General features: G+C 38.4%; 1 protein-coding gene across 3 annotated transcripts; it reads right to left on the reverse strand.

The window, feature by feature from the left end:
- Window positions 1-5,882: 5,882 nt before the first annotated feature.
- On the reverse strand, window positions 5,883-23,071 carry SLC7A13 (solute carrier family 7 member 13). 3 transcript variants are annotated; one of them, XM_033202963.1, is made up of 4 exons: window positions 22,200-23,071; window positions 15,257-15,388; window positions 9,593-9,642; window positions 5,883-6,467 (listed from the first exon to the last, which is right to left on the reverse strand). In XM_033202963.1, the coding sequence occupies exons 1-4, from the start codon at window positions 23,008-23,010 to the stop codon at window positions 6,204-6,206; spliced, it is 1,257 nt and encodes a 418-aa protein (XP_033058854.1). In that variant the 5' UTR covers window positions 23,011-23,071; the 3' UTR covers window positions 5,883-6,203. The 3 variants fall into 3 exon arrangements, with proteins under 3 accessions (XP_033058854.1, XP_033058852.1, XP_033058853.1); XM_033202961.1 differs by having other exon boundaries at window positions 9,593-9,954; XM_033202962.1 differs by lacking the exon at window positions 15,257-15,388 and having other exon boundaries at window positions 9,593-9,954.
- Between the last annotated feature and the right edge of the window lie 1,786 nt (window positions 23,072-24,857).

The raw sequence follows: 24,857 nt of genomic DNA on the forward strand, positions 1-24,857 counted from the left end.
ATGCATTATAATCAAAACCACAGATACCATCTCACACTAAGCAGAATGCTGGTTATTAAAAAGTCAAAAAATAACAGATGCTGTCAGGGCTGTGGAGAAAAGGGAACGCTTATACACTGTTGGTGGAAATGCAGACTGAGCCACTGGGGAAAGCAGTTTGGAGATTCCTCAAAGAACTTAAAAGAGAGCTGCCATTCAACTTAGCAATTCCACTATTTGGTATATACCCAAAGTAAAATAATTCATTCTATCAAAAAGACACAGGCATTCATATGTTCTTCACAGCACTATTCACAATAGCAAAGACATGGAATCAACCTAAATGTCCATCCATGGTGGACTGGATAAAGAAAATGTGGTGCATATACACCATGAAATACTATATAGTACTAAAAAATAGTAAAATCATGTTCTTTGCAGCAACACGGATGAAGCTAGAGGTCATCATCCTAAGCAAATTTACGAAGGAACAGAAAACCGAATGCTGCATATTCTCACTTATAAGTGGGAACTAAACAATGAGTACACATAAACCTAAAGATAGGAACAAGAGACAATAAGAACTACTAGATGGAGAGGGAGAGGAGAGCATGGGCTGAAAAACCACCTATTGGATACTATGCTCACTACCAGCATGATGGGATCATTTGCATCCCAAACCCCAGCATTATGCAATGTACCCATGTAACAAACCTACACATGTACCTCTTAATCTAAAATACAATTTGACATTTTTTAAAACAAGAAGAATGCTTGTCATTTGTTACACCTGGGAAGGATCTGAGAAATTACCCACTTCCGCTTTACACGTAAATAAAGGGACGCTTTTATTTTTCTTCACCTTAAAGTAATAGAAGTCCATTACTTAGAAATACAATTCTGAAACTTTGCTCCCTATGAAGTTATTGTGACTTCTCTCATTCAGGTAGTTTGTTTCTCATGCTTGAAAATAAGCATATATCCTGTATTCTGGGAACTACGCCAGCATTCCTAACCCTCTGACACAGAGCTGACACTTAAGCAAAGTGACTTTTTTTCTTCCTACTGGTTTCATATACAAGACACTGAACAAGCAGCAACTCCGAGAGAAGTCGTCTCAGAGAGGCCTAGGCCTAATGGAAAGATGTGAACAGATTCATTGCAGGACAATTATTTCCTTCACAACCACATCATTAGTCAAGATAAGAAGGCATGATGTAAATAGTAACATCCAGGTTCTTGCTTGTCAAGAATTCCCAATACTCTCTCTTTGTCCACTGGGACACCCTGGCATCAGTCAGAATAACCCAGCTCTGGCGATTACCTGGCTGTTTCTCAAGTCTAGTTTAAGGTTCCTTTTGAAATACTGATCCCATCATTTTAGGAGACATTGCTAATAATGGAGGCTCACAGTACTACATCTTGGGATGAAGTTTGAGACTTTTCCAGATTTCATATTTTAGTTCCAACTCCACCATGCACATGAATTATTACCTACAGAAAGAAGCAAGACCAGGATGGCCTTCTTGAACCAGCCTCTATAGCTGCAAGAGGCCACCACACAAACTGGCAATGGAGTTGGATAATGAGGAGGACCTAGCCTCGTGGGTTGAATAATGGCCTTTTTTATAAACAGATCTAGAGGGAACATCAGAATGTGACCTTGCTTGGAAGAAGGTTCTTTACAGACGTAAGAAGTTCAGGATCTTGAGACAGGAACATCCTGGATTTGGAGGGGGCCCTAAATCCAATGACTGCTAACCTTATGAGAGAAAGGAGAGGGAGATTTGTTTTTTAATTTTAATTTTATCTTTTTCTTTTTCAACTTTTATTTTAGATTCAGGGGGTACATGTGCAGGTTGCTTACCTGGGTACATTGCCTGATGCTGAAGTTTAGGTATGACACCTAATGATACCATCAGCCAGGTATTGAGCATAGTACCCAGTAGTTAGTTTTTCAACCCTTGCCCCTCTCCCCACTCCCCCCTCTAAAAGTCCCCAGCGTCAATTGTTGCCATCTTTCTGTCTACAAGTACCCAATGTTTAGCTTCCATTTATAAGTGAGAACATAGGGTATTTGGTTTTCTGTTCTTGTGTTCATTTGCTTAGGATGATTTTAGACTTCTGACCTCCTGCAAGAGAATAAATTTCTGTTATTTTAAGCCAATTGAATTTGTGATAATTTGTTACGGCAGCTCTAGGAAATGAATACAACCTCACAAAGCTATTTAAAACCGTTCTGGGCAGGGCTCAATGGCTCATGCCTGTAATCCTAGCACTTTGGGAGGTGAAGACAGGCTGATGGCTTGAGCTCAGGAGTGCGAGATCCAGCCTGGGCAACATGGCAGAACTCCTTGTCTACCAAAAATACAAAAAAATTAGGCAGGCTTCGTGGCATGCATTTGTAGTCCCAGCTACTTGAGAGGCTGAAGTGGGTGGATCACTTGAGCCTGGGAGGCCAAGATTGCGGTAAGCAAAGATTGTGCCAATGGACTTCGGCCTGGATGACAGAGTGAGGCTCCGTCTCAACAACAACAACAAAAAAAAATAGAATAATAAAAGTAAACCTGTTCCGAACAGAGAGGAGGTAGAAGCTTCTCAGGTAGTGTCTGCTTTGCAAATTTCATGATACAAACAAGAGATAACACCTTGAAAGCCCTATATGTACAATATAAAAGTGATTACTTTTCAACTTCGAAGTATGTCACACGAAACTCATTAATCTTCACAGCACACCTGTGTCAAATAGATAAGTACCATAAGCCTCAACTCAGAGAGTATAGCAAATAAGTCCTTGCCTGACGTCATCAAAGGAATTCTTTTTTTTTTTTTTTTTTGAGACAGTCTCACTCTGTTGCCAGGCTGGAGTGCAGTGGTGCAATCTCGGCTCATTGCAAACTCTACCTCCTGGGTTCAAGTGATTCTCCTGCCTCAGCCTCCAGAGTAGCTGGGACTATAGGTGCCCACCACTACATACAGCTAAGTTTTGTATTTTTAGTAGAAACGGGGTTTCACCATGTTGACCAGGATGGTCTCGATCTCTTGACCTCATGACCAACCCACCTCTGCCTACCAAAGTTCTGGGATTACAGGCGTGAGCCACCACGCCCAGCCAGGAATTCTTTATAGATGGCTTTGAAATAAACTCTTCTTAAAAGAAACATAGCAGGAAGATGAATTGCTGGTGGTCTGGAGTAGAACAAAAGGAATTGCAAAGCAGAAAATTTACTACACATATATTTTGTAAGGCCTTATTTCCAAAAATAATATAAAATATAGAAGCTATAATGAAATTCATGTTGTGACTTTCCTTGAAGTATTGAAATTTTATAACCCCGCTCTTGCTACCATCAGCCAATTTCTTGTTATCTTCTTGTGGAGCAAAAGTTTCCCTGAGAAATTGTATTGACCTATTAGACTTGCCGACGTAATGTCCCACACAGTCTTAGAATAGGCAGGTCTCGGCCATGACTTACATGAAAGACGTAGGACGTTTAAGTGTATAGTGGTGCCAAAACAGTGAACAAAACTAGAATATTTAAAATAAGGGAAATGATAGCTCCACTCTGCTCTGCCATAGTCAGACCACATTCAGAAAGACTACATTGTTTATGGCATAAAAATTTAATACATCATTACGTTGAAAAGGGCCTGGCAAGGTGTAGAGGGTTCAAGGTTTTCAAAAGCAGCAACTTTGGACTACTGGGGGGTTTTAATCTGGAAAAGACACAGAGCCACGAAATGGTTATCACCAAATATCTAAAAGGATATCATGTGAAAGATGATTAGACTTACCTAATAGATAGAAATTACATTGCAGCTTCATATTATTAGGAAAAGCTTTTGGGAAACAATGCTGTCCAAAGATAGGACCAGCATCTTTAGCAAGTAGTGATTCCCCCATCCCTGGGAGTATACAAACATAGCTGAGTGAGTTACTTTGTGGGGCTGCTGTAAACATTTAAGATATCTTCTAAATCTAATGTCAGTCAAATCGTTGGTTCTTCTCACTTGTAATTTAAATATCTTCCAGGTCTCCAGAATCTGGAGCTCTGATCCTGAATGTGGATGATGTCTATGAAACTAAGCTCAGGAAGTATTTTGTCACATACTGTGTTGAAAGCTCATATGAAGAGGAAAGTTGGGCAGTTGTCTAAGTGTAGTGGAAGTTTATGTGAAGGGAATGTTGAACCATGAGGCCCACATAAGGCAACTGTCTTAGGAATAAATAAGTAGTATGCTATAAATAGATATCTACCATACTAACTTAAATATGTTATAGGCTTCTCCAAAGAAACAGACCCATGGATGTATATATGGAGAAAGAGCGAGAGGGAGAGAGAGAGAGAATTTATTTTTAAGGAATTGGCTTGGCTCACGGAATCATGGAGGCTGGAGGCTGGCAAGTCCAAAATCTGTAGTGTGGCCTGGTGGCCTGACAGGCTAGAGACCCATGGAAGAGCTGATGTCGCAATTCTAGTCCGAAGGCAATCTGCTGACAGAATTCCCTCTTGGGGAAGTCAGTCTTTGTTCTATCAAGGACTTCAACTTATTGGATGAGGCCCACTCACAACAGGAAAGGCATTGTGCTTTACTCAGAATCCAACTATTTAAATGTTAATCTTATCCAAAACACACCCTTGCAGAAACATCCAGAATAATGTGTGATCAAATGTCTGGGCCCCATGATGCAGCCAAGTTGACACACAAAACTAACCATCACACCAGGGGATAGTTCCTCAAACTTGACAAGTCCTTCTACACCTGTGGATGCCACCTCTGAGGGATAAAGGGAGGCCAGGAATAGAGCTGGCTAACAAAGGTCACTGGTCACTGGACATCTTCCCACATTCCCACTTTCTGAAGACATCTCTAAACCAAATCTTTTAAAATTCTAAGCTATGTGGATGAATTTTTTAAACTGAATGATATGGATGAGTGTGACTCCTGGGATGCTATCCACTTAGCCAGCTATTACACACACTTTATATACAACTACATCATTCCCAATAGGTCACACTTATTAATAAATCAAATGAAGACACAGTAATGCTGTTCTTCTAAGACATGTCAACATTTTTCTTAAAGGCAGTCAAAGAAAATTAACCTAAAGATTCATGCTTCTTGTTTTTTTGAGACAGAGTCTCACTCTGTCACCCAGGCTGGAGTGCAGTGGCACGATCTCTGCTCACTGCAACCTCTGCCTCCTGAGTTCAAGTGATTCTCCTGCCTCAGCCTCCTGAGTAGCTGTAATTATAGGTGCACACCACCACACGCAGCTAATTTTATATTTTTGGTAGACACGGGTTTTCACCATGTTGGCCAGGCTGGCCTTGAACTCCTAACCTCAAGTAATCCACCTGCCTCAGCCTTCTAAAGTGCTGGGATTACAGGTGTGAGCTACCACGCCCAGCCCTATGCTTCTAAAATAGTTATTAGCTTGAAAAAAAAAATTGGGTCCAGGCACAGCGGCTCAGGCCTGTAATCCCAACACTTCGGGCGGTCAAGGCAGGCGAATCACGAGTTCAGGAGTTTGAGACCAGCCTGATCAATATGGTGAAACTCAGTCTCTACCAAAAATACAAAAAATTAGCTGAGTATAATGGCAGGCGCCTATAATCCCAGCTACTCAGGAGGCTGAGGCAGGAGAATCCCTTGAACCCAGGAGGTGGAGGTTGCAGTGAGCCGAGATCATGCCACTGCACTCCAGCCTGGGGAAGAGTGAGGCTCCATCTCAATTTAAAAAAAGAAAAGAAAAAGTTCTACATTCTAGAAAGGAAAAGCCAACTGGAAAAATGGAATTATTCTTTTCATCTTCAAATCAGCATCTTCCCCGGCCCCACTCGCCTCAAAAAAAAAGGACTCAGGAAAGATGAAGATAAGGAATGCTTTTAAAATTTTTAGTCATTCACTTTTATTATAGGATCCCCACAAATTCAGTAGAAAAGGGGTGGGATACAGAAAACAGAGTGAGAGAATGGGAGATGTATAATCACTCTATCAAGCTATGCAAACCAGGACTAAAGATTTTTACCACACAAAGCAGAGCTTTAGTTATGCATAACAATTTGTTAGTGACTTTGAAGCCAGGTACTGTCTTGGGCACTTTTGTATACATTACTTATTTCATTTGAGAAAAAAATAGTTACCATAGGAATTTAGCCATGAATGTTCTATCATGTGTTTAACCTTGATTTGGAATCTGATATATGTTTTTTAGAAGGTTATTTTTTAACAGTTTGCACTTCTGACATCTGTTCCTCAGACGTATCAGGGAGGCAAATATTAAATAGTAATTGTAAATAGCAAGTCATCTTCTCAAACCAAGCCAATCTCATTTTAAAATATATTAAAGGTATGTAAAGTAGTAATCCACTGAGAACTAACAGGAGCACATAGACATAATGCACATTTGGAGACTTTATCAATGGTATCACAACCAAGCCCACGTTGATGACTATTGTAGTTAATGGAAATGGCAAAAACACCTGAAAAGAGCAAAGTTTGAAAAAATATTAGATATGAACATCCATGAATGATACCTGCATATTTATATAAATAAAAATGCAAACATACAAGCTAATTAAACAGGCTAAATTAGCTGTAAAGTTGAATAAACCTGGCTTAGAAGTCAGATAAATGCCTGAATGAAAGGAGACGTTGAAGGCTCATTGTCAGGTTGGAGGGAATGGGCATCTAGCATTTGACTGTCCATGAATGGAAATAACTAGGACCATTTGCTGATAAGATCACAATCTACTGATCTGGGTACCATGAATCTGTTAAGAGGGAATTTCTAAGGCCCAATGGAAGTAACAACAATCTTCTTTGGAAAATATCTCAAGGCAGTAAGAAATTCATGACAAAACAGAAAAGCCATCCTCAGACCCTCTGTTATGCAGGTAAATACTGACAAGTAAGTGTTATAACTTTATAGGCACAGCATATTAAAAAAAAAAATCAAGACAAAAGTTTTAGCTAAAACAATTTCCCTGTTTTATGTTTTGTTTTTGTTTTGCCAAAAGCCTTAAAGACCAGTCCTTGGTACCTGTTTTGTGTTAGAATTATAAGAGTTCTCTACAACGTTACCCAACCTAGGGAGAAAATTGATATAAGATATAACTGATATGAATCTACATTCCCCAAAGGTATATAACACAGCTAGTCATAATTTATGAAACAAAACCCTTTCATTAGAGGATCATTTGTTGGGATTTAATCATTAAGAATCTCTTCTTGGCCGGGCATAGTGGCTCACGCCTGTAATCCCAGCACTTTGTGAGGCCAAGGCTGGTGGATCACAAGGTCAGGAGATCGAGATCAGTCTGGGCAACACAGTGAAACCCCGTCTCTACTAAAAAACAAAAATTAGCTGGGTGTGGTGGTGGGCACCTGTAATCCTAGCTACTTGGAAGGCTGAGGCAGGAGAATCACTTGAACCCAGGAGGCAGAGGTTGCAGTGAGCCAAGATCACGCTACTGCACTCCAGGCTCTCCAGCCTGGACAAGAAGACACTCTGTCTCAAAAAAAAAAAAAAAAAATCTCTTCTTAGTTTATAAAGCATCCCTGAAAAAGATACTTTAGGCCAGGCACGGTGGCTCACTCCTGTAATCCCAGTACTTTGGGAGGCCGAGACAGGCAGATCACAAGGTCAGGAGATCAAGACCATCCTGGCCAACGTGGTGAAACCCCTTCTCTACTAAAAATACAAAACAATTAGCCAGATGTGGTGGTGGGCTTCTGTAGTGCCAGCTACTCGGGAGGCTGAGGCAGAAGAATGACGCGAACCCAGGAGGTGGAGCTTGCAGTGAGCCGAGATCGCACCACTGCACTCCAGCCTGGGTGACAGAGTGAGACTCCATCTTAAAAAAAAGAAAGAAAGAAAGAAAGAAAGAAAGATACTTTATCATCTCATGGCTCAGTATCCATTATCAAATAATTGAGAGAAAAGAAAAGAGCGCTCCTGGGGGCATACAAGACAAATTTTAGCCACTTGTACTTAAGGCTGCCTTGCCTTCCTTTCTGATGCAAGTGTAAGTTGAATAATAATATAAGCAATAATAGCCATCAATGTCAGACCCTGGATTGTTTGCATGCCTTAGCTTACTTAATACATCCAATGTTAATAGGAGATAGGTATTATTTTTTCCCATTTTAGATCTGAAGAAACAGGTTCAGAGGTTCAATAACAAAACTAAACTCAACTGCTAGCCAAGCAACTGGGCTTGAGCCCAAAGCTCTTAATGATTATATTATACTGTTATTTGTGTATAACAAATGTATCCCCCAGTTCATAATTTCTTTATAATTGTATCTATTAGGGTCAGTGATCTAACAAAAGTGTGGATGAGAAAACAGCAAAAGACATATTAAAAAGATGCAGCATGTGAAACTATACAGAGAGCAGACGTTAGGGAGGCACATCCAAGGGGCACTATGGCCATCAGCCCTGCTGTAGATCGGATCTCTCTCCCTATGTGTTCTCTGAGCTTCCTCTGCAGACCACTAGGTAGCAATCATCACACCATGATTTTTGGTTTACATGACTGTCCAGATAGATTATAACCTGTCTAAACGCAGGAGCCAAGTCTTAATTCTTTTTCTACTCAGAGTACCTAGCAAGGTGCTTAAAATATAGTTGCCTCTTGACAACTAATACTCAAATACACAGCAATTAAGAGATGACTGGATGGAAGAAGTTGAAAAGAAGGCTGGAAAGGAAAGAAGGACATAAATCAACCATAGTTGGTGATGGGAACATTGCTTTCGTTCTCTCAGCAGTTCTTTCTTATATTTTGTATTTGGCGAGAGTCAGACACTCCAAAGAGACTGCCTAGATTTGAATCTTGCTCTAATCCATGCTGTGTGAGCTTGGGCAAGTGACCTAACTTTTCTAAGTCTGTTTTCTTATCTGTAAAATGGGAATAACAATAGAATCTACCTTTTTATTACTGAGAGGATTAAAGGTGATCATCCAAGCCAAGCTTTGAACAACCTACCTAGGAAACCAAGATTATTTTATTATTCTGATAATCAGTGTCAGGGCCACCTTTCTCCAATAACATTCTTATGCTCTCAAGTTTTGCTGCTTATTTGTTTTTCTACAATTAAATGGTTGTCTCCTCTCTTGTGAAAATTTTTTTCATACAGACTGAAAGTCAGTTTAAAATAAGTGAAGTTGAAAGACTGGAATTTGCCAACAAAGTAAGTTGATGTTTCAGAACAGTGGATGTTATCACTTGTGACTTCACCTTGCCTCTTTTGTTTCTCATCTGCTAAATCTGACCCTGACTGTCGAAGACATTCATATGCATAACTAGTTACATAAGTAGACAAAATAATATCTGTTTAAAAGACTCATAATGATCTGTCCAACCATCCAGAGAACTGTTTTTCTCTCTAATAAACCATTAAATGGAATATAAGAGACTTTATATTGAGTAACCTAGCCAATAAAAAGGAAAATTAAAACCAAGACCAGATTATTCTTATGTTTCACAATAACTGAGTATTCAGAAGATCTACTTATAGATGCTTTGATTATAATCTTAAATACAGTTATACTCAATATCTGTTATTTCACACAGAAAAGAATTAGAAAATCCAATTTTACCTTATAAGGTATAGATAGATTGGGTTCCTGGTATCTCCGCCTTAGTATTCCTATCATTAATAATATAGACCATAATGAATTCGTGAAAAAAATATAGTTTATCAAATCAATTAGACTTGTTAAGATAATCGCAAGGGATCCCAAAGTGACAAGTAGCAGCACAGCTGTAAATGGAGAGGAGTGACTATTAAGTGTATTAAATAGCAAAGGCAGCTGGCCCTCTTGGCTTGCAAGATATATTGGTCTCGATGATTTAAATATAGAAATCAGAAGGTTGCTAAATAATGAGGTAGAAATAGCAAAAGGCATAATCCATGCCAATGAGGGAAAAACTCGATTAGCCCATGTGATAGCTACAGCATCTGCAGAAAAACAAAAATACACAAAAGAAAACGTGTTAAAAGAGAAATACTAATGATAAACCTTTTAATATTATTTCAAAATCAAAACATAAACTTAAGGAATAACATTCAATTTGCTTAATTTTATTGTTTATTTCCTTAGTTACACTTACATAACACCTTATAAAGGTATCTATTTGACCCCCATCACACTGTATTGTAAATGGTTATCATTTTATATGTCTTCCCCAATAGACCAAGAATGTTTTTGAGGGCAAGGATAATCCATTTATTTTCTATAAAACTAGTGGATCACTCTGTGACAGACATATAGTAGGCTTTCAACAAACACTAGTGAAATGAATTGATTTTGTTGAATGGATGATTGAATCCATGCTTACTTTCTAAAACTAGTTTATAGAGTCTAGTTTATAGTTACATTCGGAGGCCAAAAAGCACAGTGCAACACTACTGACACCAGAATGAGACTTTCCCACAGCACAGTGCAATTTGAAATACCTCACAGAAAAAGGAACCATGTAGATGAAGAAAATAAATTACACACCATTAAAAATATGTATGACATTTGGGACTTTTCTATAGACCAGTAGTTCTCAGTTGGAGTTGAATTTACTCCTCAGGGTCATTTGGCAATGTCTGGAGACTTTTTTGGCTGTCACAATTGGGGAGGTAGAAGGTTGCTGCTCATATCTGGTGAGTAGAGGCCAAGGATGTTGCTAAACATCTTATAATGCACAGGACAGTTCTCTACAGCAAAAAAATATATACAGTATAAAATGTTCATGGTACTGAGATTAAGAAACTAACCATTAGAGAATATTCTACTTTTTTTTTTTTTTTTTTTTTTGCTTAAAGATAAGAGACCTTATGGGTACTAAGTTAATAAAAGTCCACAGGAAAAAAACGCACCTGTGAAGAAAAGCATCCACTGTTTGTGAGAATTCACTTGATTCAGTTTATATTATGTGAATATATGCTAGGACAGATCACTTGGTCAGAGAGAAACAAATTCTCAGTTTTTCAATGGAATGAGCACAATGGGGCCTGAGGTCCCTGGGGATAGGTGTCCTTGGAGCCTATGCTCTTGTACCAGGGTTGGTTTCTAGGGGGACTTTTGGGACATCAGCATACTGGTTTATAACACAAGGAAGGACTTCCCAAATGTGACAAAATTAAAATATCATTAATAGCCCTTGTTCTTAAAGATCTTTAATTTTTGTAACCCTTTTTAAATAGCTTCAAGTGCCATTTCACTTGTTTTCCTTAGTGCTGTTCTACAACTTTGGATCTTCCTTAAAAATATCTCTTGTTCTTTTCAGGAAGATATTGTTGGTTGTTTTTCCTGGACACCCATACCTCCATAAATTTCACATTTTCAGTCACATTTCCAAAATATTTCTTTCCAGTAGTGCAAAGGAAACTCCCCTTCAATTTCCCAGTGTGCATTCTACAAACGTGGTTAGTTATAACTTGAGAAGGATCAGGTGCAGCTCTGTCAGTGCTGGCTGGCAAACACGATATATCTTTCTACATCATCTTTAGCTCTATGCCACAAGGGATGTTTTTTCTTTGTTACACTTTCCATATGTTGTTTCTTTTTTTAAAAAAAAAATGATTTCATATATGTTTTGGGTGAAAAGTAAAATACATAGCACTGAAGCACATAAAGTGAAAAGTAAATGTCCCTCTCTTCACCAACCTCCCATTCATGTGCAGCAAATGGAACCACCATTAACAGCTGTTTGGATCCTCTTCTAGAAATTTTGTATGAATGTATAAGCACCTATTAGAGTTGTGTATGAGTGTGCATGTTTGTGTACGCTCACTTAGGCTTGTTTTTGCAGGTGCATCTTGCTCTTATTGGTACATTTGCATGCATCTAATTATTCAGCAAATTCTCAGCATTCCATTATATAACTGTCAATGAGTTTATCTACCCATTTCATATTGTTTTATTTGTAGTTTATGTTCAATTTCTTGCTAATATAAAATGTGCTTTAATGAAAACACTCATGCCTTCCATTCTTGATAGTTGTTCAAGTCTCCTTAGAGTAAATTCTTAGAAGTGGGACTTGTGAGTCCAAAGGTATACACATTTTAAAATAAGGATGATGTTACAAAATTGACCTCAGAAAATAATTGCATTAATTTACCAATAAATGATTCTAAAATTCTCACTTTCTCTTCAAAATTATTTTATTATTATTATTTTAAATTTATTTATTTATTTATTGCCTATCATTGGCTATCTTTCCAAAATTCTTAACCATATCTGGGTACTTGGGACCAGCTACTTTTAGATTGCATCTGGACAGGGAAACCTTCTCAGCTTCTGCTTCCATAAAATGTATTTACTGTTTTAGATTATCTTGTCCTATGCCAATTTTCTCTAGTTTTAAATATGGCATGGAACTCTCAAGAAAACCAAATGTGAGCACCCTGTCAGCAGTCTGTGGCAGCACTTTGGGAACAATGAAATCCTCAATTTTCAAAGCTGGGACAGGGCTCCTCACTAAGTCATTTCCATACACCTTGTTCTAGAAGAACACCCTTCCCTTCTCAGTTGTGGTACTTTTCACAATAAAGGCTTTTTTTTCCCTAGGAGGAAAATATGTGAAGAAACAAGTCAGAGCTCTGACATGGACACAGACAAAAACATTACATAATTAATGCCATTGTTTCTTTTTCTATGTAAACCACAAATATTAGAATCTAATATTTATCACAGCCTGGTGTAATTCTTTCAATGTTCCTTAAATAAAATGTAGCATACAATTCATGCCACATCATAGATGCTCTATATTCATCTGGGAACTTTTCACATTTTTTACATATACCTGTTTGAAAAAAAGAATGCATCTCTTAATCTTTAAAATTTCTTAATTTAAGAACCTAGGTTTGGGCCTGGTGGCTCACGCCTGTAATACCAGCCCTTTGAGAGGTCAAGAGGGAGAATCACTTGAAGTCGGAACAGCCTGACCAACATGACAAAACCTTATCTTTACTAAATATACAAAAATTAGTCAGGTGTGGTGGCCCATGCCTGTAATCCCAGCTACTCGAAAGACTGAGGCACAAGAAGTGCTTGGACCCTGGAGGCGGAGGTTGCAGTGAGCAAGATTGTGCCACTCGACTCCAGTCTAGGCAACAGAGCAAGACTCTGTCTCAAAAAAAAACAAAAAAAACCCCACCTATTTCTTTTGCTTATAAGTTCCCCCTTATTATACAAATTTTGCACCTTAAAGAAAATGTGTAATATTCAGTGCAAACAATAAAGTAAAAGTCACATACAATAGCATTCCCGTTGATCACCATTATTAGCTACTTATTTACTGTTTTACGTCATTATATACATCCTGACTTTTTCCTCATTATTGAATTATAAACATTGTCCCTTTTCTTCAAGTGTCCATCAACAATATCATCTTTTACAAATCACACAATATTCTGTTATATACATTTCCCATAAATTTTTTATTTGTTTCAAGTTTATTGGATATTTTTATGATTTTTAATTTTTGCTATCATACATAAAGCTATGATTACTATACTTACACATATATTTTTTCATGTATGACTCTGATTTTTTTCTTAATTTAAATTTCCTGTACAATAAACATGCAGATATTTGGACTCAGAAACATTAATTTAGAATTTAAACAAAAAGTCTAAAAATGATATGCCTAAAAAATAAGCATTGTAGCCAAATTACAAGTGATGATGATCAAAATGCTTCATGAGTCTTCTACACGTGCCAAAACCATTGTGCCACCTACAAAATTGCTGTAACCATTATGACACCAAAATGACACCAAAGGAGATGTTCATGACTTTTTAACAACCCGTATGGATGGAGCACTGGTAGTCATAACAGATGCCAGCTTCAACGAACCGTAACAACAGTGCTAGCTGACCAGCAGCCCCGACCACACCCACTATTAACTTTGTAAATTTATTCTTTATATAATCAAGGTAGTTAATAAATCACTGCTTGTTCTGATCTGAATTTGCATTTGGTTTGTTCTCACAGACACTCAGAAGCTTGATTACATCTAGTTTAGAAGCGCCTAAGATACCTAGACCATTATGAATCAGCACTGATACCATATGGCAGCACCCTACAGGGCAGTAACATAAGAATTGAGGCAAAGTTTACAGAATTTTTTTTTTTTTTTGAGACAGAGTCTCCCTCTGTCGCCCAGGCTGGAGTGCAGTGGCCGGATCTCAGCTCACTGCAAGCTCCACCTCCCGGGTTCCAGCCATTCTCCTGCCTCAGCCTCCCGAGTAGCTGGGACTACAGGCGCCCGCCACCTCGCCCGGCTAGTTTTTTGTATTTTTTAGTAGAGACGGGGTTTCACCGTGTTAGCCAGGATGGTCTCGATCTCCTGACCTCGTGATCCGCCCGTCTCGGCCTCCCAAAGTGCTGGGATTACAGGCTTGAGCCACCGCGCCCGGACTACAGAATTTTTAATCAAAATCTCCCTTAGGTTTGCCTCCATGCCTCAAAAATTCACCAAAACAATAATAGCTGCTCAAAAGAGATTAGTCCTAAAGGTACTGGGTGGTAGATTTATCTCAGGAGGTGGTTTAATGCTGACTTGAGGAAATTACTAGTCTTCCACTTTCCCTGTTTCTCATTTCTTTCCAAATTTCCTTTTATTCCTTGAATCTGTTACTCATTTTTAAATGTACATTTATTTAAGATTTTCTCATTCTTTTATTCTTTATTCTACAATTTGGCCTCTAAGATAGCTATTTTTTGGTCAGATTTCCAATATGTTCAGGACCCTTTGCCGCCATGAATTTCAGAGTTGTTCATGGTAAACCGTATTGTTTTATACATCAATATTAATTATATGCATCAATTGAACATTAGCATCTACTCTTTTAACTGCCAATATTCTACATTTCAAATTGATCATTTTTTGTGACACCTAGAAAAACATTGAGACTCAAACATTTTGAAAGTTTTGCAATAAATGTAAACACTGATTACACAGTGTCACTCTGGTGAGATGAGATCATGAAAGGAATACTAATATTTTGAATCTGATCTACACCATACGTCAACATTATATACATCTTTCCATACTATCAGAAAAGGCATAACTATGCTTAAAGAGGAATATCTTTTCTAAGACAAATCATTCCCTTTGGCCCTCTGTTATTTTAGAAAATTATAAGTTGATTATATATATAGAATAATGAACAGTAAACAGTGGTCCTGACTGGTGAAATGATAGTTAAGGTATGTTGAAAGGACCAGCACTTTATTTATTGTTTTAGCCATTTGCATACAAACCTGAAGAGAGAATTTCCCTGGGTGTAAGAACAGTCAGATAGGAAATGTTAACCAGTAAATAAACTACAGTCACCAGAGGTAACGCAGTAAATATGCATTTGGGAATTGTTGTTCTGGGTTTCTTCAGCTCCCCTATAACACAAAAGAGGACAAAATCATAATTGGTAAACACTATTTCTAAAATTCATTATTTTTAGATTAATATTTTTGTATTTGTATAAATTTATGGGGCACAAGCATACCAAGGATGGTTATGCCTTTTCTATGATTTTATTACATGCATAGATTGTGTGGTGGTCAAGTCAGGGTTTTAGGGTATCCATCACCTGAATAACGTACATTGTACCTGTTAAGTAATTTTTCATCAGCCACCTGTTCACTCACTCTCCCTTCCAAGTCTCTATGGGTCATCATTTTACTCTCTACATCCATAAGTACACGTTTTGTAGTTAATTATTAGTGAGAAGGTATAATATTTCTCTTTCTATTTTTGAGTTATTTCACTTAGGATGATGGCCTCCAGCTCTATTCATGTTGCTGAAAAAGACATGATTTCATTATTTTTTATGGCTGTGTAGTATACTGTGGTGTGTACATATATGTATATACAAACACACACTAGTGTTGTGATAAACATGAGTGTAGGTATCCTATTGATTTATTTTCTTTTGGATAGATACCCAGTAGTGGGATTGCTGGATCAAATTGTAGTTCTATTTTTAGTTCTTTGAGAAATCTCCATACTGTTTTCCATAGACATTATACTAATTTACATTCCTACCAGCATCGCTCCATGTCTCAAGAATTGGGCTAGGCTCTTCCTATTCATTCAGCCACCACCACTACACATACACTGAAATGCGCGCACGCACACACACACACACAAGCACACACTGGTGGACTGCTACACACCCACCTGCCTAACATAGCTAAATGAAGAAAAATATGAAATATGCTTCATTTTCTCCATGGATGGTAAAATTCCTGAAGAAAGACTGAAGAATAAAAAATGAAATCGGAGCCCATAAGTCCTGTACCATTTGAAGCCTACTTACGTGTTTAGCCTCATCTACTAAGTCCAGGCACTGAGTTTGGATAGTGGGAATCCAGGGGTGAGCAGAAACTACATGAAGTTTGACCTCAAGAAGAAAAGCTACACATGAGTTAAATAATTGCATAAATAAGAGGTTAAAATAATGAAACTATGGAAAGTGTCTATATGAAAAGAAACTAAGTGCTATGGAGATATATTATGTGACAATGTGATAGTTTCTCTTGCTATCTGTGTGTCATATATAGACAGATACAGACAGACTGGCTTTTGCAGTTCCTCAACGACGTCTTCTCCCTTCTTGCCATAGGGTCTGTTTTTTTATATGGAATGTTCTTTCCTAGTTGCCTAGTTGACCTCTACCCTTCCTTCAGATCTCAGGAAAATAATTACTTCTTGGAAAATAGGAAAGGAAACTCTCTCCCTGGCTAGCAAAATTTTCCTATTATACATTTCTCGTACCGTATACTAAAAGGAGTTAAAGAGCCCGTCATAACTTCTCTCTCCCTGTATGCTCTTGACCGTTCCTTTATGCCAATATTAAGTGCAAAGAAGGCCAAAAAAGTTGTAATTTAGCATCATATAGAGTGGATTTTCTAGGACAGTTTTATGTTAAACATTGTTCCATTCATCACGCCGTTTCCCCAAAGTTTGTCCTACCCAGAAAATTGCTCTGTGCCATGAAGAAATGATCATCTATAACCATAATATACAATGGCACCCTGTGCCCTGCCCAGTGGCAAGGAACAAAAAACAGACCTCAGATCCACCAGAAGCCAATCATTTTCAGTATACAAGAAAATTTATCTCAAGAATTTGAACCAAAGGTCAAGAGAAAAGCAACATAATGGTTTTAGAAAAGAAAGGAAGATGAGAAAACAATTTCTTAAAAATTTCTAGAACTTCCCTATTTTTTCATATTAATTATTTATTTTATAGAGACGGGGTCTCGCTATGTTGTCTGGGCTGGTCTTCAACTCCTGGCCTCAAGCAATCCTCCAGTCTAGGCCTCCCAAAGTGCGGATTAAAAATGTGAGTCACCACGTTCAGTCTGCTTCCCTATTTTTTGTTGCTCCTGAAGATTGGTTGCCCAAATCTTCCTTAAAATATAGCATAATCCTTCCAGTAAGTTCCCCTTTTATTGCTTAAGCTAATGTGAGTGGGTTTCTGCTATTTAAAACCAAATCCCCTTTGCTAATAAATATCTATCATTTGACTACATCAAATTTCTTCCATCTGTGTCTGCCCAGGGGTTGGATCTAATGTCCATGGGGTACACTAATCTGAGCTAACTGAGAACTTGAATAGTAAAAAATTTGAGAAGGTTTTAATTTTAATCCTGCCTGCACCACTTACTATTGTGGGACTTCTGGACAATGTATTGGCTGTCAAGGTTTCAATCTCCTTATAGTGAAAACTATAGGGACAACAAGATTCCAATCCTAGTGTTTAGCATATAATAGGTGCTGAATATATGGTTGTTGTTAATTACTATAGTTATTAAAGGTTTGGGACAAAAGGGCAATTTTTTGGATTAATTGTATTTCTTCTGAGCCTTTTACTTGTTCTCATCGTGTACTTGATTTGTAAAAAGGAGATGGAGATTACAATTTAATTTATAATAAAAAGTTATAATAGCCAGACAGGCAACAAATATCCTTGACTCTTGAACTTAGAAGATGGGTATTCCACCCAAGTGTAGTGGCTCACATCTGTAAACCCAGCACTTTGGGAGGTGTAGGCAGGTGGATCAGTGGAGCCCAGAAGTTAAAGGCCAGTCTGAGCAACATACCAAAACCTCGTCTCTACTAAAAATCCACACACACAAAAAAAATTAGCTGGGCATGATGGTGAGTGCCTGTAGTCGCAGCTACTCAGGAGGCTGAGGTGAGAGGATCAATCGAGCCCAGAAGGTCAAGGCTGCAGTGAACTATGATTGCACAGCTGCACTCCAGCCTGGGTGATAAAAAATAAAAATTTAAAAAAAAGATAGGTATTCCTACACCTTGCAAAGTCACCTGTCTACAAATCACTATTTTGCAGGTAAAAGTGTTACTTAAAACTTAGATGTACTTAAGATTTATTTTGTAAGTTAGCAACTCCAGCACACACTGAAGTTCCTCCAACTTTTGTTCACCACTACAGGCTTGTGAGGAATTCCATAACAGTTTATAGGTCAGCATGAATAAATTCTGTAAATATATTTTCAGCTGACAATAATTGTCTAACAATGACACATCTCTGCAATGGGATACAATGAAACTGGCTCAAATAAAAATCCAGAAATATTGCTTCTAGCCTTGAAAGCAAGAAACAATGAGAAACTTTTGCTGGTTATGCCAGCTGCTGAAATTGGCCCATTTAATCACAAGCCACGTAAAACAGAAATATCCTCATAGCTTTCTTTTCTCAATACCTTATTTTTTACTCAATGCAAACTGACTTCCTCTCGTGTTCAAAATTCACCAATGACTTCTTACATCATCAGTGACGGTGCTCTAACCAGTCCTCATGCTCCTTGACTTCTGAAGTATTTAACCAGATCATCCCCTGCTTTTTGAAACATATTCTGATTTTCCTCTATAACACTCTGAGCCTCCTCTGGCTTCTTCACTGAATCTTCTTTCTCTACCTCCTGCTTAAAAGTTGGCATTGTCCAGTCATCTGTCTCCCTCCGACTCTATGCCATTTTGTCCTTCATCTCTCTATGTACTTGCCTTAGTAATCAACCCTATATATTTTGTCCTTCAACTTTGTATGTACTTGCCTTAGTAATCATATTTAATACCAAGACTCTCAGATGGAAACCATTTTGTAGTCACCTGAGTTTACATACCTTGTCTTCTATCTACGCTGCATGCTTCTATTCTCCATGGCTTCACTCATATTTTTCTGGAATTTTGTGGATTCAATTCAAATTGCCACCTTTTCCACTCAGTGACAGCAAAAAGTGACTTTTCTGCTGATTTCCAAAGTAATTATATTGTTCCGTTATGGCTATCTATTAAATACTGTATCAAATTATTTGTTTATAAGGCAAGAATTATAGTGATTTTAAACCACGATGTACATTTTGCAGATAAAAAAAGAGGCTGGAAAGGAGAAAATATTTGCTATAGTTGGTAACGGCAGACCCAAATCTAGGTATTGCCTCTCCTGCTAGACTGTAAGCCTCTTTGATAAAGACTGTGTCTTACTCATCTTGAGGCACTAGTACAAGGTTTTAAAAACAGTCTTTGAAAAGATGGTGGCTACTCAAATGATTTCACGAATGATAGATAAATCAGTGGCAGGGGACTTGAGATTTTAAAAAGTTTTGTTCAGTAGTTAAGAGTCTGATACATATATAAATAACAAGGAAAAGAACTGATTTTTTAAAAAAGATTGAAGTTAAGAAAAAATGAAATAAAAGAATGTGAAAGAAAAGTCCTTGAGGTGATGGAAGGGAAAAGATAAAGAATTCAAGGGAAAAGACGGACTTTGAAAATGAAAAGATGAAAATTTCTGTTCTAACATTGAAGGGAAAGGTATACAGCCTCAGAGCAATCTACAATATCTATGCTTCTCTACTCTTTAAAGATACTTAAGAACCTACAAAGAGCAAAAAGCAGAACTATCACTTGACCCAGCAATTCCACTACTGCGTCTCTACCCACAGGAATAGAAATTGTTATATCAAAACGACGTCCGCACTTGCATGTTTATTGCAGCACTATTCACAATAGCAAAGTCATGGAATCAACCTAAGTCCATCAATGCATGACTGGATTCTTTTAAAATGTGGTATATACACACTATGGAATACTATGCAACCATAAAAATAATGAGATCATGTCTTTTCCAGCAACATGGATGCAAATAGAGACCATCATCCTAAGAGAAATAATTCAAAAACGGAAAATCAAATACTGTATATTCTCACTTATATATGGGAGCTAAACAGTGAGTACACATGGATATACAGAGGAAACTGTGACACTGATGATTCCAAAAGTGGGGAGAATAGATGGGGGGTAAGGGTTGAAAAATTACCTACTGGGTACATGTTCACTGTTAGGGTGATGGGTACACTAGAAGCCCAGACCTCACTATTATACAAATAAATCCATGTAGTAAACCTGTATATGATCCCTGAATATATAAAAATAACGATGCTTAAGAGCATAGTAAAAGTGCAAGGCAAAAATCCAGCACTTGTTGCTCTTCTCTGATGTCACGAGTGAATCAAGAAGATGCTGTTCCACTTTGGCACCCACTTCAGCCAGCTGCCCAGTGCTGTCATTGCAGTCAAGGGGTCTGAACTGCTGGAGAAGTTCCTGTTTTAGGTGTCCAGGGAGTACTTGTCGGGAGGCTAGGGGAAGGAAGGGAGCCTCTTTCGGGCTCCTATAATCCTCGTTATAGTATCTTTGCATTGTGGGCTAACTTATTACTTATTTATTTATTTATTTATTTTTCTTTTTTTTGAGACAGGGTCTCACTCTGTAGCCCAAACTGGAGTGCAGTGGTGCAATCACAGCTTACTGCAGCCTCAAACTCCTGGGCTCAAGCGATCCTCCCACCTCAGCCTCTTAGTAGCTAGGATTAAAAGTGTGCACTTCTATGTTCAGATAATTTTTTCAGAAATCTGAGGAGGTGGCCATGGCCATTGTGGCTCATGCCTGCAATCCCAGCACTTTGGGAAGTAGAGGCAGTCGGCTTACCTGAGGTCAAGTGTTCAAGACCAACCTGGCCAACATAGTGAAAACCTGTCTTTATTAAAAATACAAAAATAAGCTGGGCATAGTGGTGCACACCTGTATTCCCAGCTATCCTGGAGTCTGAGGCAGGAGAATTGCTTGAACCCTGGAGGTTGCAGTGAGCTGAAATCACACCACTGTACTCCAGCCTGGGTAACAAGAGGAAAACTCTGTCTCAAAAAAAAAGAAAGAAAGAAAAGAAAGGAAAGAAAGAAAGAGAAAGAGAGAGAGAGAGAGAGAGAGAGAAAGAGAAAGAGAGAAAGAGAGAAAGAGAAAGAAAGGAAGGAAGGAAGGAAGGAAGGAAGGAAGGAAGGAAGGAAGGAAGGAAGGAAAGAAAAGAAAGAAAAGAAAGGAAAGGAAGAAAGAAAGAAAGAAAAAGAAAGAAAGCAAGCAAGCAAAAGAAAGAGAGAAAGAAAAAGAAATCTGAGGAGGGGGATCTCACTATTTTGCACAGGCTGGTCTCAATCTCCTAGGCTCAAGCAACCCTCCCATTTCAGCCTCTCAAAGCATTGGGATTATAGGCATGAGCCATCACACCCAGCCCTAATTTAGCTTTTAAATGCATCCAAGGTTGCTGTAGGGTGGCAGCTTTTATAATGCACACAAGAAAATTATAGCTTTATCATTAATTAGAATGCTTGATGTGAAAAAGGTCAATTGCATGTAAAATCAATTTGTATTATTACATTCATCAATGAAAGGAAAAAGTTCTAATAAAATATAAAACATAATTCCAAAAGTAAGTAAATAAAAATACTTAGAACCTCAATGTGTCATACCTATCTACAACACAAACATAGTCCAGCATTGGATCATTCCTGGATTTACAGTTTCATGGGTGGGGAATATTTTCACAACCCCAGCTTTCATCCATTAACAGAAAGGATACAGATTAACACAGAAGTCCCATATCTGTGGTCCCAGAAAGGAAAGTTGAAAAAGAGAAGCTGTTCAATCAAGTAAGTACCTTAGAATAAACAGGAAGATAATTAAGAGTAGGTAACAAGTGCAAGGCTGGCGTGATCTGATTTAGAAAGTCACAAAGAAGAAAGAAACATTGAATCATTTAAGACTCAAAATACAACAAATGATAGGCATTTCATATTGTATGCAATAAGTCATGATTTTAGATTTTTTTTCCTCAATGGATTGTTACCTGCTATAAGTGTAAAGCATTCCCCGCCTGAATATGCAAAATATCCTTGGAAGATGGCTTGTATAAGGTGAGACATATCTGGAAATTCAGCATCAAAAGCATTCTGAAACCGTTCTACATTCTCCTTTTTCCCTCTTACCAGGAACACTACTCCAGTTAGGGAAATGAAGCTCAGTATGGACACTTTCAGCACTGAGCTAGCCATCTGAAGCCAAGTCACTTCTTTCACACCACGAGAAGTCAGAATTCCTACAATCCACAACATGGCCAATGCCAGACATTTCTTTGGCAGCTTTGGGACAGAGCAGCTGAGGAAAAAAGGCTGGACGCTGTACTCAGCAAGGAGCAGAGCTTGGCCAGCAACTACCCCTGACCCCAGAAACAAGGATGTCCAGAGATTCAAGAAAGCAACCGTAGAGCCAAAGTATCTCTTGAGAAAATAGTATTGAGCTCCACTGCATGGGAAGCTTATACTTATCTCTGCAGAACAAAGAGTTGATGTCATGGCCAGTATGGCACAGCCAGCCCAAACGAACAGGGAGACTCCCACGTTCATGCAAGAGTATGCCAACACACCTTTGGGGGACACAAAAATCCCGGCACCAATGATGTTAATAAGTAAAAAACTTGTGCCCCAGCAATATCCAAACACTCTCTTGAGCTGTATTTTCTTCCCTCTATTCATTGTACTTGAAGAGCTTTCAAATTCTATATAAATTACAATTTCTAGATTTTCCTGCCTATGTAGCTGCAAAGGATGTTGATGGATTCCTGAAATAAAATAATGCTGTCCTTTCTGTTCCCTTTTCATTAAGTATAGCTTGATTTTAATAATTAACAAAATAGAAGTGGAAGATGGGGACAAAATATAATAAGTAACAAAATATATGTGACACATTCAATAAAATAAACCAAGATGTAGAAGGCTTTGGTCTGATTTGTCTTTTAATTATTATCAAAATAATGCACTCAGATTTTTAAAAAAAGGAATTTCCAAGAAGACATGGATTACAGTGCAAAGCTGGGGCTTCCTGCTCTACTTCACTGCTTCCAAAATGCATTCCCAGTTCCCTCCTTTGGAAACAATCATTTTATTTTATTATTTTATTTTATTTTTTGAGACAGAGTCTCACTCTGTCACCTGGGCTGGAGTATAGACTTGACCTCCTGGACTCAAGTAACTCTTCCACCTTAGCCTCCCAAGTAGCTGGGACTACGGGCATGAGCCACCACACCTGACTAAGGTTTTTGGTGGTGGTTGTTTTGTTTTGTTTTTGTTAGAGACGAGGGTCTCACTTTGTTGCCCAGGCTGGTTTTGAATTCCTGTGCTCAAGTGATCCTCCTGCCTTGTCTCCCAAATTGCTGGGATTAGAAGCCAACCATTTTAAAGTATGTATGGTTTTAGATCTTTTGGGTGGTTGCCTTCATAACTCTAAATAATACAAAAAGACTTTTATTTCTAAATATCTCAACTTTAGGAAGCAAATACTGACCTCTTCCCATGAACATGGAGGAATTAGCTCACTATCCTTTTACTGCCTTGACTCCCTTTTCTTCACATTTTTTTAAATCACTAAGCTTTCAGGAAACAATTCATCAGGCTTATATCCACAGAAGCTAATTAGCAAGGCAAGGGAGGGAAATGTACTGAAACATAAGCCTGTCATTTAACCAGTCACCTATCATTCTGATAGCCTTAGTCACATACAGAAAATTGTGAACAGAAAGTACAGGAGAAGAATTGGCCCCAGGGACAAAGGGAAGAAGGATCCTAACTGTCTTGTCCTAACCTACAAGTCTAGGAGTGGCTCCCACGTTTGTTGACTTTATAATGAAAAGCCCTGTCCTGAGAATTTCCAAAGGCTCATAAGCCTGGAGCACATTTAAGCCTAGGAAATAAGAATTTCTCTCTCTCTCTCTCTGTCTCTTTTTTTTTAAGCTGGGACTAGAGACATGCACCACCACACCCAGCTAACTTTTGTGGGGACTTTTTTCGGTAGAGATAGGGTTTCCCCATGTTGGCCAGTCTGGTCTCAAACTCCTGATCTCAGATGATTCACCCGCCTCTGCCTCCCAAAGTGCTGGGATTACAGGCGTGAGCCACTGCGCCCGGCCTAGTAAAGTAAAGTATTTCTCAATTGTCCCCTAAGAGTAAGTGAAAGTGGAATTGCTTGGTTTTGCTTTGGTTTGGGAAAACTACCTATTTTCTGGCAGATTGGATCCAAGAAAATTCACTGATAATATTACATAGTGACATAGGGCTGGGTGCAGTGGGTGGCTCATGCCTGTAATCCCAGCACTTTGGGAGGCCAAGCTGGGTAAATCACCTGAGGTCAGGAGTTTGAAACAAGCCTGGCCAACATGGTGAAACCCCGTCTCTACTAAAAATATCAAAATTAGCTGGGTGTGGTGGTGCCCACACTACTAGGGAGACTGAGGCAGGAGAACTGCTTGAACCCGGGAGGCAGAGGTTGCAGTGAGCTGAGATTGGGCCACTGCACTCCAGCCTGGGAGATGGAACCAGACTGTTTCAAAAAAACAATCAAACAAACAAACAAAAAACTATATAGATTTCAGTCAACACAACCAGGTCCATGTCCCAAATAAAATCGTGCCTTCTTTCTCGTCTCAAAAAGCAAGGACCTAGAAGTGTGAAAA

The sequence above is a fragment of the Trachypithecus francoisi genome, unplaced genomic scaffold, assembly GCF_009764315.1.
Source record: "Trachypithecus francoisi isolate TF-2019V2 unplaced genomic scaffold, Tfra_2.0 Lachesis_group7, whole genome shotgun sequence".
NCBI classification, from domain to species: domain Eukaryota; kingdom Metazoa; phylum Chordata; class Mammalia; order Primates; family Cercopithecidae; genus Trachypithecus; species Trachypithecus francoisi.